General features: G+C 33.2%; 1 protein-coding gene across 1 annotated transcript in view; it reads right to left on the bottom strand.

Moving 5' to 3' along the window:
* Window positions 1-14068, bottom strand: part of WDR11 (WD repeat domain 11) — an 86264-nt gene that overhangs the window by 69219 nt on the left and 2977 nt on the right. Inside the window, exons 3-9 of the mRNA XM_044665634.1 lie at window positions 12105-12258; window positions 10093-10266; window positions 6686-6872; window positions 4204-4369; window positions 2951-3065; window positions 1735-1930; window positions 1332-1435 (exon numbers count right to left, since the gene is read on the bottom strand). Coding sequence (XP_044521569.1) covers window positions 1332-1435; window positions 1735-1930; window positions 2951-3065; window positions 4204-4369; window positions 6686-6872; window positions 10093-10266; window positions 12105-12258 — 1096 coding nt within the window. The remainder of the gene's footprint in view (window positions 1-1331; window positions 1436-1734; window positions 1931-2950; window positions 3066-4203; window positions 4370-6685; window positions 6873-10092; window positions 10267-12104; window positions 12259-14068) is intronic.

The raw sequence follows: 14068 nt of genomic DNA, 5'->3' as shown, positions 1-14068 counted from the left end.
AAAGCTTCTGCCCTAGTAAAATTAGAAAAAGGTGAAATTAAGGTGGCAAAAACCAATCAGTAATAAAAATAGGAATAACAAGATTTAGGGCAAGTTGAATTCCCTATACCATGCAAGTACAACCAAATTTTCTTATAATGCATAATAACATAGGTATGAAATTAGACAAAATATAAACTTTAATGAGTAAGAAAAGTCCAATTCTTAAATACTCACATGTTTCAGGATAGGGAAAAAACTATTAGTGCATAGCTTTACCATACTTGCAGTAGGATCCTCCCAATTAGGTACATAACTATTTAACAGACATGATATTAAGTGAGAGGATTAAAAATTATTTTTCCTATTTTAGAACATGTGAACCAGAAATTGATTAAAAATATTTTTTTCTTTCTCCTCAAATTTTCTGGCAAAAGTGTTTTCTAAATTAGAAATGCTCCAAAAATAATTGACTTAATTTTATCTTCACAAAACAATGTTATGACTGATGCAATTATAAAAATTAGTTCTTCGAAACTGCTCAGAATCTTCGTTTGTAGCTCTAATTTTAACATGTAAGTTCCCTGAAGCTAAATAGCACTTCCTTTTTATGTTTGTAGCCCCAGAAGTCAACAAAGTTCCTTGCTAAGAGGAAGCACTTCATGTCTGTAGAATTTAAAAACATATTAGCTAAAAACATTAAAACAATTTAGACATAACGAAATTGGGTTTTATTTGTAGAGTTGTTTTAATGCTTTAAAGTACTTTTACATATACTATTGAGTATAACACAAGTTCTTTGAGGAAAAGGACACTCTCTTTTATGATTTTGTTCCTTAAAGCCTTACACAGTGTAGTTTAAAAAAATATATATTGTTTTAATTCTAATCTTGTCCCTTCTAACCCAAACTTTTCCTCCCTATCCCCTGTAAAAATAAAAGAAACCAAATGTGCAGAATGTAGGGCACATATTATCATCATCAATAACAGAAGAGGAAACTGATGCCCAAAAAGGCTATAAAATTTGCCTAACATCACACAGCTAGTCAGAGATGGACAGAAGAGAACTAGAGACCAATCTGTTGGATTCCCAAATGTGCTATAGGATCTATAATGCTTCTTTTCATTAATAAACTTCAATTTCAACAAGTAAAATTCCATTCTGTGGTAATATAGGCACTTCCCAAGATAATTTCTATCTCAATTATGTATTTAATATGAACCCCTTCCACATTTTACTTCTCTCAAATCTAAGCTTAATTTTATATATGATTGTACATCAGTGGCTTTCTGACTTTTCTCTTCACAAAGCATAGCCCAGATTAAAGTTGGAGAAAAAAACAAAAACTTACCAATCATATTATCTAAAGAAAGATCTGGGAGTTTATTTTGTAATGCTCCTACAGGAATTCCACAGAAAGATATTGGTGAATATAAAGGTGATGCACCTGAACTGCTGCAAAGAAATAGTTAACAATTTTACGAAGCTCAATATAACATGAGAGATAGATAGATAGATAGATATTAATTCCAGATTATGGCCCTAATATAGTTTTGGGGCCCCCCAAAGTATTGATCCATTTTACCTCTGGGGTCTTTAAGACCTACAAAATATCTCCAAGTCTTCGTCTGTTTCTCATTTTCCCCAATGAACTAATTATTTGTATTTTATGAACCATATATTTTGTAGTGGTAATATCGCTTATAGTAACAACATTAAAAGACTTAAAAGTAAAAATAAAAGAAATGAGTTACCTGTTACGATAGTTTCTATAAGAAACGGAAGACTTCAATTCCCATATCATAACTCTTCCATCACTCACAATGAGAGCAGCAGAATTTTCATTGACAGGACAACATACCATACTGAATGGACGAACAGTTTTGGTCACTCTAATTGCATCACATTGGCTTCGTAAATCATAGGTCAGTTCCTGAACTGGATCTGGATCTTTTTTATAAAAGAATTGCTAACATTATTCCAGAAATGAACAACTTCAATCCAATAACTATTTCAAAAGAAGTACAATGGGCAGCTGGGTAGCTCAGTGGATTGAGAGTCAGGCCTAGAGACAGGAGGTCCTAGGTTCAAACCCGGCCTCAGCCACTTCCCAGCTGTGTGACCCTGGGCAAGTCACTTGACCCCCATTGCCCACCCTTACCAATCTTCCACCTATGAGACAATACACCGAAGTACAAGGGTTAAAAAAAAAAAGAAGTACAAATATGACCAAATTTTAAAAACCACTTTGTGGAACCTACAATTTCACAGTAACTTTATTTCAGAATGAAATTCCTAAGAAAGACAAAGATATTATACCTCCTCAATAAATTTGATTTCTAAAATAACTTAAATCAATATATCTTCTGATAACATGTTTTTAAAAGGCATTCCCATTATACATGGTTATGGAATAGTACATAGTGATTAGTGAATGTCTTTCTTCATTACTGCAAGAATATATAACTTCTCTAAGTCTTAGGCTGTGGTTTTTACAACCTGCTATGTTTGAAAAGTTAACTGCCCTGCAGCCAGCTTAGTAATGACAGGATGAGTAACCTAGACTTGAACCTTTTACACTCTTTTTCAAATTAAGTGAATACAGAATGGCTGTGGGATTTCATTAAGTCTAAAGGCTACCATCCCATTATTATGGGGCAGTAGAAGAGGCTTCTAATGGAAAAATAGATTTCATACACTTTTTACAATTTGCACTGTTATAAATTTAAGAAATTAAAAAGACTTAATTCCATTACCGTCCCAACACAGTGTACAATTCTATTAATAATAAAGACTATCCTGCAATAATAGAATTAATAATCACTTGCTTCTGTCTCATTTTCATCTACGTCATTTTCAAAAAGAAATGTTTTAAAAAGGCAGAACAAGTACAAGAGTATAAAGAGAGTAAAACTGAAGTATGATCAAAATAAAAGTATGTACATAACATAAAATGTTATATAACCTTACCTGACTCTTCATTTGAAGACCCAAAAATAGCATTATAAGATCTTCGAACCCTTAAAGTTATGCAACCATTTTCATGTAAGCAAAATAAGCCATCACGCTGAAAGCAGGGGATTACCTATAGGAGAGGTTACATTTGTTTCTCAAAATACAGTGAATTAATATGGCATGGATAATATGGATATAAATAATATGGATAATGTGATATTTAAGTTTAAAACAATTAGGTGACCCAGTGGATAGACATCTAGACCTGGAGTCAAAAAGACCCAGGTTCAAATCTTCCCTCAGTCACTACATGACTCAGGGAAAGTCATTTTAACTTCTAGTCTACTTTGGTTTCTTCAACTGTAGAAGAGGGATAACAGAAGCATCTAATTTCCAAAACTGTTGTGAGGATAAAATGAGGTATTTGTGAAAGACCTCTCAAACTTTAAAGTTATGATAGAAATTCTGCCTGTTATTATTAGCTAAAATCCATGCTAAATGGATCAACCAAGAAATAAAAACATTCAATTGTTAATATATATTTAAAATTCATCTAAGTCTTACACACACTCATATTCCTTAGCACAGGAAGCTTCCAGTGCAATAATGTACTCCATCAGCAGATATTCCACTGATACATGCTTAGTAGGTTAAATCCTAGGAAATCATTCAAGAGCAGTTAAATGATTTGTCCAGGGTCCAAAAGCTAGTAAGTAGCAGAGACTATATCTAAATACAAAGCTTCCTAAGTTCATGTGTGTAATTAACATTATCTAAATAACTCAAGTTCCCAGAATATTCTTGGTCATTTTAAGGGCAAAATAAACTCATTAAGAATCACAGAGAAGAGGAAATACAAAATAAAAGACTTGCTTATATTAAAGTTTAACGATCAAATTTAACCAGAAAGAAAATGACTCAGCTTAAACACTACCTCCTGCAAGAGACTTTCCCAATCCTTTTGAGTTTATGTTCCATCTATTCATTATATATCTTGGACCTAGCTATTTATGTATATGTTGTGTGAGGGCAGCAGGACTGTATTTACTTTTCTTTATATACCCAGTGCTAATGTAGTGACTGACTTATAGAAATTAATAATTATTTTTGACCACCTCATTTATAAAAGACAGGTTGTTCAGAAAGGAAGGAAGGAAAAAGAACTATATTCAGGAAAGATGATGATATAAAAATAGACATTAATTTTTAAAAGATTAAAAATAAATTAGTGATTTTATGGAAAATAAATTGCAAACTAGAGTGAATACCTGTAGAAATGGTACTCCTGTTCTCTCTATTGCAATTACACCAACTGTCTGGTTTACTTCCAGGTCAAGGATTAAAATTTCTCTTGGATAAAGTAACAACATGTGATTCCTTTTGGAAGGTAGGTATGACAACTGAAGACAATCATTGAGTGTTACAGATTCAGCACTGAAAAATAAAAGTTATATTGAACATATCACTGTATCTCAAAGGTTTTGCCTCTCCTGATAAAAACTTTATTTAATTTCAGGTTTTTGTTATATAAACTGAATTAGAAATTACATATCTACTTCCTGAAATGACCAAGAAGGGTCTGTCTCCAATGCTACAAAAGTTAGAGCATACCAAAAAAGTTAAGTTAATCACCAATGTATTAATGTACTCTGAGCCAGGGTGCAACTTTTAGTATTTTTAAAATGAGCTACTTTTCAACAAGTTTAAAAGTATTATACTGTTGTTATAAGATAATAAATAAAAGAAAAAGTAGATACTAAAAGCATTCACAAAAATTCAGCTTTTATAATTTGACAAATTAGCCAATCTGCTAGAATTAACAGGCACACACATACACACAAAGTAAAGCATTTCTAAATTTTCCTACTAGAGAATGCCAATACAACTACATAAAATAGGGTGAACAGAAACGAAAATTAGCCTAAGAGTCAGCAGACATGGTTTTTATTCTAGACTTGGCTCTGCCATTAAGAAGCTATATGTGGGCAGCTGGGTAGCTCAGTAGATTGAGAATCAGGCCTAGCGACAGGAGATCCTAGGTTCAAATCTGGCCTCAGACACTTCCCAGCTGTGTGACCCTGGGCAAGTCAATTGGCCACCATTGCCTAGCCCTTACCACTCTTCTGCCTTGGAACTAATAAACAGTATTGATTCCAAGATGGAAGGTAAGGGTTTAAAAAAAAAAATCTATGTTATTTTGGGTAAATCACTTCAACTTTATCTAAAGTTTCTTCAACTGTAATAAGAGAAGTTGTGTGAAACTTTGAGACCATTTTCAAAATATATTTTATTTTTACTATTTTTGTTACAACAGTAATAACTATATGAAGACCCTGAAATACAGTTAAAGACTATCCAAACCACAAGATGGCATCTTAATCACTGAAAACAAAAAAATTTTCAGTTACATTAGATTACAACAGCTTTAAATGAAATATCCTTTGTAATAAGAATGAATGTCACACATAAAGTGTTTCATTGTTTTGCTTTTTATAAAATAATTTAAGTAAATGTCTGCAAAAAGGAATGTTAAGATCTGTCATTTAATTTGAGTTACTATTAAGATATTTCAAATTTACAACATGAACTTAATTTGGCAACTTCTAGAACTAACAAGACTTTTACAGATAGAAAGTTTATTATTTCTCATTCTACAGTCAAGAAAAAAAGTCTGCAAAGGTAACTTATTTAAATTAGTGAGTGGCAGGATAGATAACAGAACAGATATGTTCTGATTTCTAATGGAGAGTTCTTTCTACTTTTCTGAGCTACTTTATCACTATTCTACAGATTTTGAGAAACCCTTGACTACAAGGATTCATTATTATAATTATCATATCAAACAAGCATTTATTAAACACCTACTCAACACCAGGCACTGTTCTGTTTTCTAGGGACAGAGTTAAAAATGAAAAAGTCTCTGCTTTCAAGGAGTTTACATTCCCTTGAATATGACAACACATACACAGATAAATACATGCATATACTATTTACAAAATAAATATAAGGAAACTAGGGAAAGAAAGTATTCAAAGCTGAAGGAACACAGGAAAATATTTCAAGAAGAAGATGGTCTTCACACTTGAGACAAACTGTATAAAAGCAGGGCTAAAAAGTACAGAATAAGGAGAAACTGAAATTCAGGCATGAGGAACAGTCAGTGAAAAATCCCAGAGACAAGACAAGAAGTAATACATGTGAGAAATAGCAAGAAAGCAGGTTTGGATAAGGTAAAGGGGAACCATATATACCACATATACTAACATATATGTTCCATATAAAGATGGAACAGCAGATTGCAACTAGGTTATGAAGGGTTTAATATATCAGAGAAGTTTGTATTTGATCCAAGAGGGAGCCACAGTTCCAAATATGTGAATATTCATGTCTATTTAATGGACCCTGAAATGATTTTCAGAAATTTCATTCCATCTCCTCTAAATTAAACCTAACTTGTAAACACTGAATAAGAGTAAGGGATCATGGAATAAATAGCTCCCTCAAAATTCCCTGTACACATTTAATATATGATGCTGCATCTGCTTCATGAATGAGACATTTTAGTCTCTTATGTAATCAGTAAAATGTCTTGAATAAAAACAAAAAGAAAAAAGAAAACTGTTAGCTGTTCCACTGCTGACTCAAAATTCAAAATAAAAAATGAGGAGAAGAAAAGAAAGAAAATCAATGCTCACTATTAAAAATATAACTTCTGATCATATCTCACTACTAAATAAACATAGCACTTACCTAGGTTTCTCTTGAGTGATCAATATTTTTACTTTATTTAAAGCCTTCTTGGCACCTGTGGCTGCAGCTGTCTTATTATGAGCTGGGCTGGAATGTGGACTGGAAATGTAAACTTTTTTCCCTGAGCTGGCAGGTGCTTTGGATGGAGAGAAGTCTGAGATGAATACAATCCCCTCACTGGTGAGTACTGCATTAAGAAAAGAAAAGTGATAATAAAGGTTAACCAGTTTTATCAGCTTTATTCCAATATAATGTTGAAAGGGAAGCAATGATAAGTTTAATAACACAACTTTATTGGTATATCATATTTTAAGGCAAAAGAAATCATCTAGAAATCTAAGAGGAGTAGGTGTTTTATTACAAAATGCATTAGAGGCCAATATGATCAGCTCTAATAGATCTATTCTTGAAATTAAAGCGGTACTATGAGGTAGGTTACTGGCAAAACAAAAGCCCCTAATTTCCCAAAGCCCACTCTCAATCAGAAGTGACTTGTTTTTCCTCCTCTAAATCTTCTCATTTATAGATCTCTTATGAGCACCTCTCATATATACCCAAAGGGCTTTAAAAGACTGTCTGCCCTTTGATCCAGCCATACCACTGCTGGGTTTATAACCCAAAGAGATCATAGGGAAAAAGACATGTACAAAAATATTTATAGCTGTGCTCTTTGTGGGGGCAAAAAACCAGAAAACGAGGGGATGCCCTTCAATTGGGTAATGGCTGAACAAAGTGTGGTATCTGCTGGTGATGGAATACTATTGTGCTCAAAGGAATAATAAACTGGAGGAATTCCATGTGAACTGGAAAGACCTCCAGGAATTGATGCAGAGTGAAAGGAGCAGAGCCAGAAGAACACTGTACACAGAGACCAATATACACTGTGGTAAAATAGAAGGTAATGGACTTCTGAACTACAGCAATGCAATGACCCAGGACAATTCTGAGGAACTTATGAAGAGGAACACTACCCACATTCAGAGGAAGAACTGTGGCACTAGAAACACAGAAGAAAAAACAACTGCTTGACACATGGGTTGGTGCAGATATGATTTTGGATGTAGACTCTAAACAACCACCCCAGTGCAACTATCAATAATATGGAAATAGGTCTTGATCAATGACACATGTAAAAACCAGTGAAAATGCACCTCGACTACAGGGGTAGGGAGGGTTGAGGTTGGGGATTGGGTTAGGGGTGGAGGGGAGAGTAAGAACATGAATCATGTAACCATGGAAAAATTTTCTGAAAATTAAAATTAAAAAAAAAAAAAAAAAAGCTCCTTTCATGTCCAAATTTATACCACTGCTTGCAGTTTTCTATGTACTTGCCTCATTTCCCTAGGTTATAAACTCTGGGAAGGCAAGGCTCTTTGTATACCCCTCAGAAACCAACAGAGCACATAATTAGTACTAAGTAATGTTTTGGTGAATTTGAATGAACACTAGACAAGTAGTGTTTTTTGTAAATTAGTATAGCATATTGATTTCCATTTTAATTTCTATATAATATTTCTAACTTGAAAATAAAGTGATATTTTAGAATGGAAGCTCTATGCAGAAGAGATACTATACTTTATATACTTTACACCAAGACTAACAATTTGATTTGGTGAAAAACATGTAATTGTAAGTATGAACTTCTAAGTCTAAATGCATATTCTTTATATTCTAAAGCAGTATTTTTGTCTCTTAGGATCTATATGGGGGGGAGAGAGGGTTAAAAATAGTATATAGGACAATGCTACCTTACGGCTACTGTCAATTAGAAAGTACCAGAATAATGATAATCAAAGTTTTCAGATTAAAGACAAACAAACAAAAACTTTTTCCTAGCAGGCATATAAGCAGAAAACTAAGGAACATATTTCTTTTTTTAATATTATTTTTTTTCAGTTACCCAGAGAAACAATTTTTGACATTTTAAAATTCAGATTATTCTCCTTCCCTACCCTGAGCCAGTGAATAGTCTGATTTGGTTATATCCATACTTTCATTTAATACATATCCGTATTGCTCATGTCATGAAAGGGACATTTTGAAAAAATAATAATATTGGCATGGGCATGGAAGGGAGATGGCATGGGTATTGTACAGAGATGCCATGGGCACTGCACCCCTTAACTAAGGCAAACTGTAAACAGGGAAATTCCCTGCTCCCTTCTGTTCTCCTGACTCTAAGCCAAGAACATCTGATAGCGTTTATAAGACCCTGAGATTACTATCATCTTTGGATAGTCCTTTGGGTAGAGACAGACAAAGAAATATACCTCCAGGCTACACCTTGATACCTTCGGGCTGTTTCTCAGGCATCCATCTAAGATGTTCCCTAAGCCAGGAGGGTTTCTAGGCAGACCCCACACCCCACCAAATACCTTAGTGCTTAACACCCTAGAGTCATGTTCACACCATAACATAACTTCATGTACTCACTGTTGTAAAGGGTATAAAAACCCCTGAACTGAGGCATTCTGGGAGCAACCCCCAGGATTGTTCCACTCATGCCATCTTGCTGGCCATTAATACTATCTTACTAATAAATCTTTCTTTTTACCTTTAAGCTAAGCTTCAGAGTCTTGCATTCTTGCAAAAGGTATCCTTCCCGAACCCAGGGGTTCACCATTGTACCCCACAACACCCGGTTGTAACCCCATAATAATATCAACATGGCCTACATGAGAAGCAATGCTCAAAACATTAAAAAAATAGTAAGTCAATCCACATACTCTTTCAAATTACCAGAAATACCAAGATATACACTAGTTTCATAGTTTATAATGCCAAGATTCTGAATCTTCCTAATCCAGAGGGAAATATTTTATATGGCTAGATTTTCAGCAAAACTTAGCCAAAAGCATCTTAGATAAATTCTTAAAGGAGCAGAATTCATATGTGGGGGGAAATTTCTTTGAGTTTATATTCTTTCTTACATATAATTGTTTATAGAACTCAGAGGTAAAAATGGGTATGATAAAAGTTGCAAGCATTCATTTTAAACAATGCTATTAAGTTCAAATGAAACCACTGACTCAGCTCTTCCTAAACCATGAAAAATGAACTTAATTAAGTCTGAATTGGAAATAAACACTATCTTAAATTGATAATTACAATTTTCTTTCTTTGGCTATTTTATTTCTAATACAAATTTTCAAGAGTGCCAGTGTGGCCCAATAGTTTTTATCGGCAACTATTAAAATACTGCATATCAGCACAGGGTTGTAATTCAACTATCAAAAACCAAGAATTATAAAGAAAAAGTTTAATATCCTACTTTGAGAGCTTTTAAAGTTTAGTCAGACTTCCCCACATATTTGATTTTATCATTTTAAGAGGGACCTCAGAATTTCTATTCAATATTTTATAAAGATATTTTCCTTAATACTTTGATACAAAAAAATACAACTCACAAGTTAAATGTGAAGGATCAAAGGGATCAAAGGAAAAAGAAAGGATGTTTTCTGCGTAACTCTTCTTCCAAAGTTTGGTGCCAGTGTCTGCATTCCATAACACTATGTAGTTTGGTGGATGTATAGCAAGTAGCAAATCTCGGGAAGCATCCTGATTCCATAGCCACTGCATGTCTGTGAACATCACAAAGAAAATGTTTGAATAAATAACAATTAAATTATTTTGAGGAACATGTAAGCATAAGTGATAGAAAAATGGCCTTGAAGAGAAGATCAAGATTCAAGTCCTGTCTCTGGCAAACAATGGCTATATGACCTAGAGTAAGTCATTTACACACTGAGACAACACTCAAAGATCATTAAATTGCAAAGTAGGTGCTGATTTGTATTAGTAGAAGGAATTCTCTAAATCAGTAAAATAATAGGTTTAGGCCCCCCAAAAGATTACTTTTCTAATTTGTCAATAAGATCTGATTTTATATAAAATCTTTACAATTTTGCCAAAATCTGAATGTCAAATCTGTTAGAATTTAACTTTACATTTTTAGAAGCTCAAGCGAATGAAGACAAAGTCATCCAAATTTAACATGTCAAAACTTCTCTAAGTTGGTGTCATTACTCTCTTGGGATATTAAGTCATCTTTAAAGTCATCTTTTTTTTTTTCCTATGAGGCCTGTTTTCATGTCTGTTCACTTTAACAAACTAGATAAAGGCATGAGAGAGTCTATTATCACAGGAGAATCAGAGTCAAAGAAATCTTGAGTAGAATAAATGCTAATTCTTTTCCTAACTTGGGTAACCTAATGAAAATTCAATTAACTTAACTATCCCCCACTAAAGGAAGAAAAGGTGAATGACTCAAATTAGCAAATAATATCAACTCATTTACAATTGACTTCAAAAATAGAACCTTATAATATTAGCACTGGAAAGGTTATAAAATTTTGTAACATTCAAGGATAACATTAGAAGGGGACTTAGAACTCATCTTATCCAATCATCCCCATTTGATTGATGAGGAAACTGAGGATCAGCGAGAAGATACATCATAGGATGCTTTTCATAAAGGCTTAAACTATTCTCAGAATCTTTGTATCAAACACTTCTGACAAGAGTTTGATTATCTAAGATACATAGACAACAAACAGAAACATAGAAAAAAAGGGAAAACTATCAATGACCATATAAAAAAATTCACCAAATCACAAATAATAAGTACATACAAATACAAACCACCCTGAGATTTCACCTGATACCCAGCAAGTTGGAAAAGCTAACAAAAGTTGAAAATAGTCAATTTTGAAGCATTTTGTGATAAGGTAGGAAAATTAATGCATTTTTAGTGGTGCTGTGAACATTCTGGAAAGCAATTTGGAATTAGGCAAAGAAAGTGACTAAAATGACTATCCCATTGGCCCAGTGATTCCTGTTAGGCATATACAAAGATGTCACTAGTAAAAAGAACAGGTCCATACACAACAAGATATTTGTTGCAGCATACTGGGTGATAGCTAATAACTGAAAACCAAAAGAATGCCTATTGTCTACGGCAGTGATGGGCAAACTACAGCCTGCAGGCCAGATGTGACCCCCCTGAAATGTTCTATCCAGCTGTGAAACATTATTCCTAATCTGACAAATACAATGCGTAGGATACAATACAATGAAACTTCGAAAGAGTTGTCTTAGAAACAGACTGACAGATGAGCATTTCCTTTCCTTTGGCTCCCTCTTTAAAAAGTTTGCTCATCACTGATCTAGGGAATAATAAACAAATATTCACATAATGGAATGTTACTGTGTTCTAAGAAACTACAAACATAATACAAAGAAGCATGGAGGACACTTATAAAAACTGATCTAAAGGAAAGTTAAATTATTAGGAAAGCAATATACTCAGTGAATACAACAATGTAAATGGAAAGAATAGCCCATGATAAAAACAATACTGCATGATGCAAAATTCTATTTTAAGAAAAATGTATATACAAGCACAGATTTTCTTATTTACCCTGAATAGGTTTGTTGTGCTCTTGTATTTCACATCGAGCTACTCCAGTTGCTACATCCCAAACAATGATCTTCCCATTGACATCAGCGGAAGCTAAACGTAAAGAATATGGGGAGCCAATATTATGGTGATAATTTTCTTTGGCCCATTTAACCTAGTGTGGAGAAAAATTCAAATCGTATCACACTTGAATATTGAATTAACCCCAATATTTAGTTAAAAATCTAATTAGTTAGTTAAATAATTAGTTAAAAATCAGGTTAGAAAACAAATTTGAATTGCAAAACAATTACTTATTAAAGATGAACAAAAAGAAGGAATCTATCTAAAAAAATATGCTTTTATCAGTAATAAAATTTTATTCTTTTACTCAAAAGCTAAAATTCCCAAAAGAAACACTGAATGTACATAGTAATAAGTAAAAAAAGCTGAAATTTACCCAAATTGAACTAAATATTCAAAAATACTATTTAAATGAGGACTTCTACATCTAAATTAATTGAAAGCCACTTGAGTTAACCAGAATTTCTTTCTGCATTCCTTTCAGGAGGAAGAATAAAAAGCAAAACTACAGGCAACGCACATAAAAACAATAAGTCATTTTGTATTCCCCAAGAACTTGCGAAGGTCCACCCCTTCCCCAAGTATATTCTACCTTCCTATCCATTAAAGATTTTTTGGGGAAAAGAAAATCCAGGTTCCAGTACAGTTTGCCTACTTGTCTTTCTCATATGGCATTTGATATCCCACCTCTATCTCTTTTCATAGGCTGTTGGTCCCCAGGGCCTAGCATACTCTCTGTCTTCATTTCTCTTTTCTTGGAAATGCTTGCTCCCTTCAAGGTTCAACTTAATTATCAGCTTCTTCCAAGTGACCTTTCGTGATTTTCCCAATTAATGTCTCCAATCCCAAAATGGGAAGTTAGATGGCACAGTAGATCAAGTGCTAGGCCTGGATTTTGGAAAACATGAGTTCAAATTTGGCTTGAGACACTAGCTGTGTGACCTTTGGCAAGTCATTTAACCCTATTTGCCCGAGTTTGAGCTGGAGAAGGAACTGGCAAGCCAGTGACTAGTCAGACAAAACTAGAAAATTCCAAATATAGTTAAGTTTATAATTTGCATTTACTTATTTATAAAAATGTTATATCCCCTGATCCTAGCAGAATGTAAGCTCTTTGAGGGCAGAAATTATCTCATTTTTGTATTTTTTCTCCCAATACAGAGTCTGAAACATAGCAGATACTTATCAAGTGACTATTGCTTAATCGATTCAGCAGTAAAAAGATGACACACATAACTATGACTTTGAGTGAAAAACATTCAATAATTAAAACAACTGTTTAATTTTATAACAATTTTACAAAACAGAATTGTGTGATAAATGTTATAAAGATTTCAGTCAAAATGCTTTTTAAAAAGTTTTTAATTTAAATGTTAAAGGAATAAATTTTAGACATCTAGAAAACAGGTTAATACAGAACAAGTTATTTACCCTAGTAAAATCTTAGATGTCTGGATAACTAACACTAATGTAGACTTTAACCAATCTGTTAACCATAACAAGGATTTATAATTTTAAAACTGCAAAATTAAAAGTATGGTTTGTAATTGTTAATTCCAGATTTGTTTCCTGTGCTCCATTTATTTTATTAGTGAAATAATGACTAATGTTCATTCAACAAATATTTATTAAACAGTCACTATGAAGAACAGTGGGTATACCCAGAACCCATCACTATTTAGGCTAATAATTGATCTCTAACCTTATGCAATTTACAGATAAGGGGTAAAACAGAAATCTATTTACACAAATATATATCAGAATAGTATGTACAGTGATCCTATCACTATCATAGGGGTTACATTCCAGAGACCCATGCGCTAAGTAAAATCTGCGAAGTAGCAGCATTGTATTTATTTTTATTTTATATATATATATATATATGCATATATATATATATA

Source organism: Gracilinanus agilis, chromosome 2 (assembly GCF_016433145.1).
Source record: "Gracilinanus agilis isolate LMUSP501 chromosome 2, AgileGrace, whole genome shotgun sequence".
NCBI lineage: Eukaryota > Metazoa > Chordata > Mammalia > Didelphimorphia > Didelphidae > Gracilinanus > Gracilinanus agilis.
This window is presented reverse-complemented; position numbering and strand designations above follow the sequence as displayed.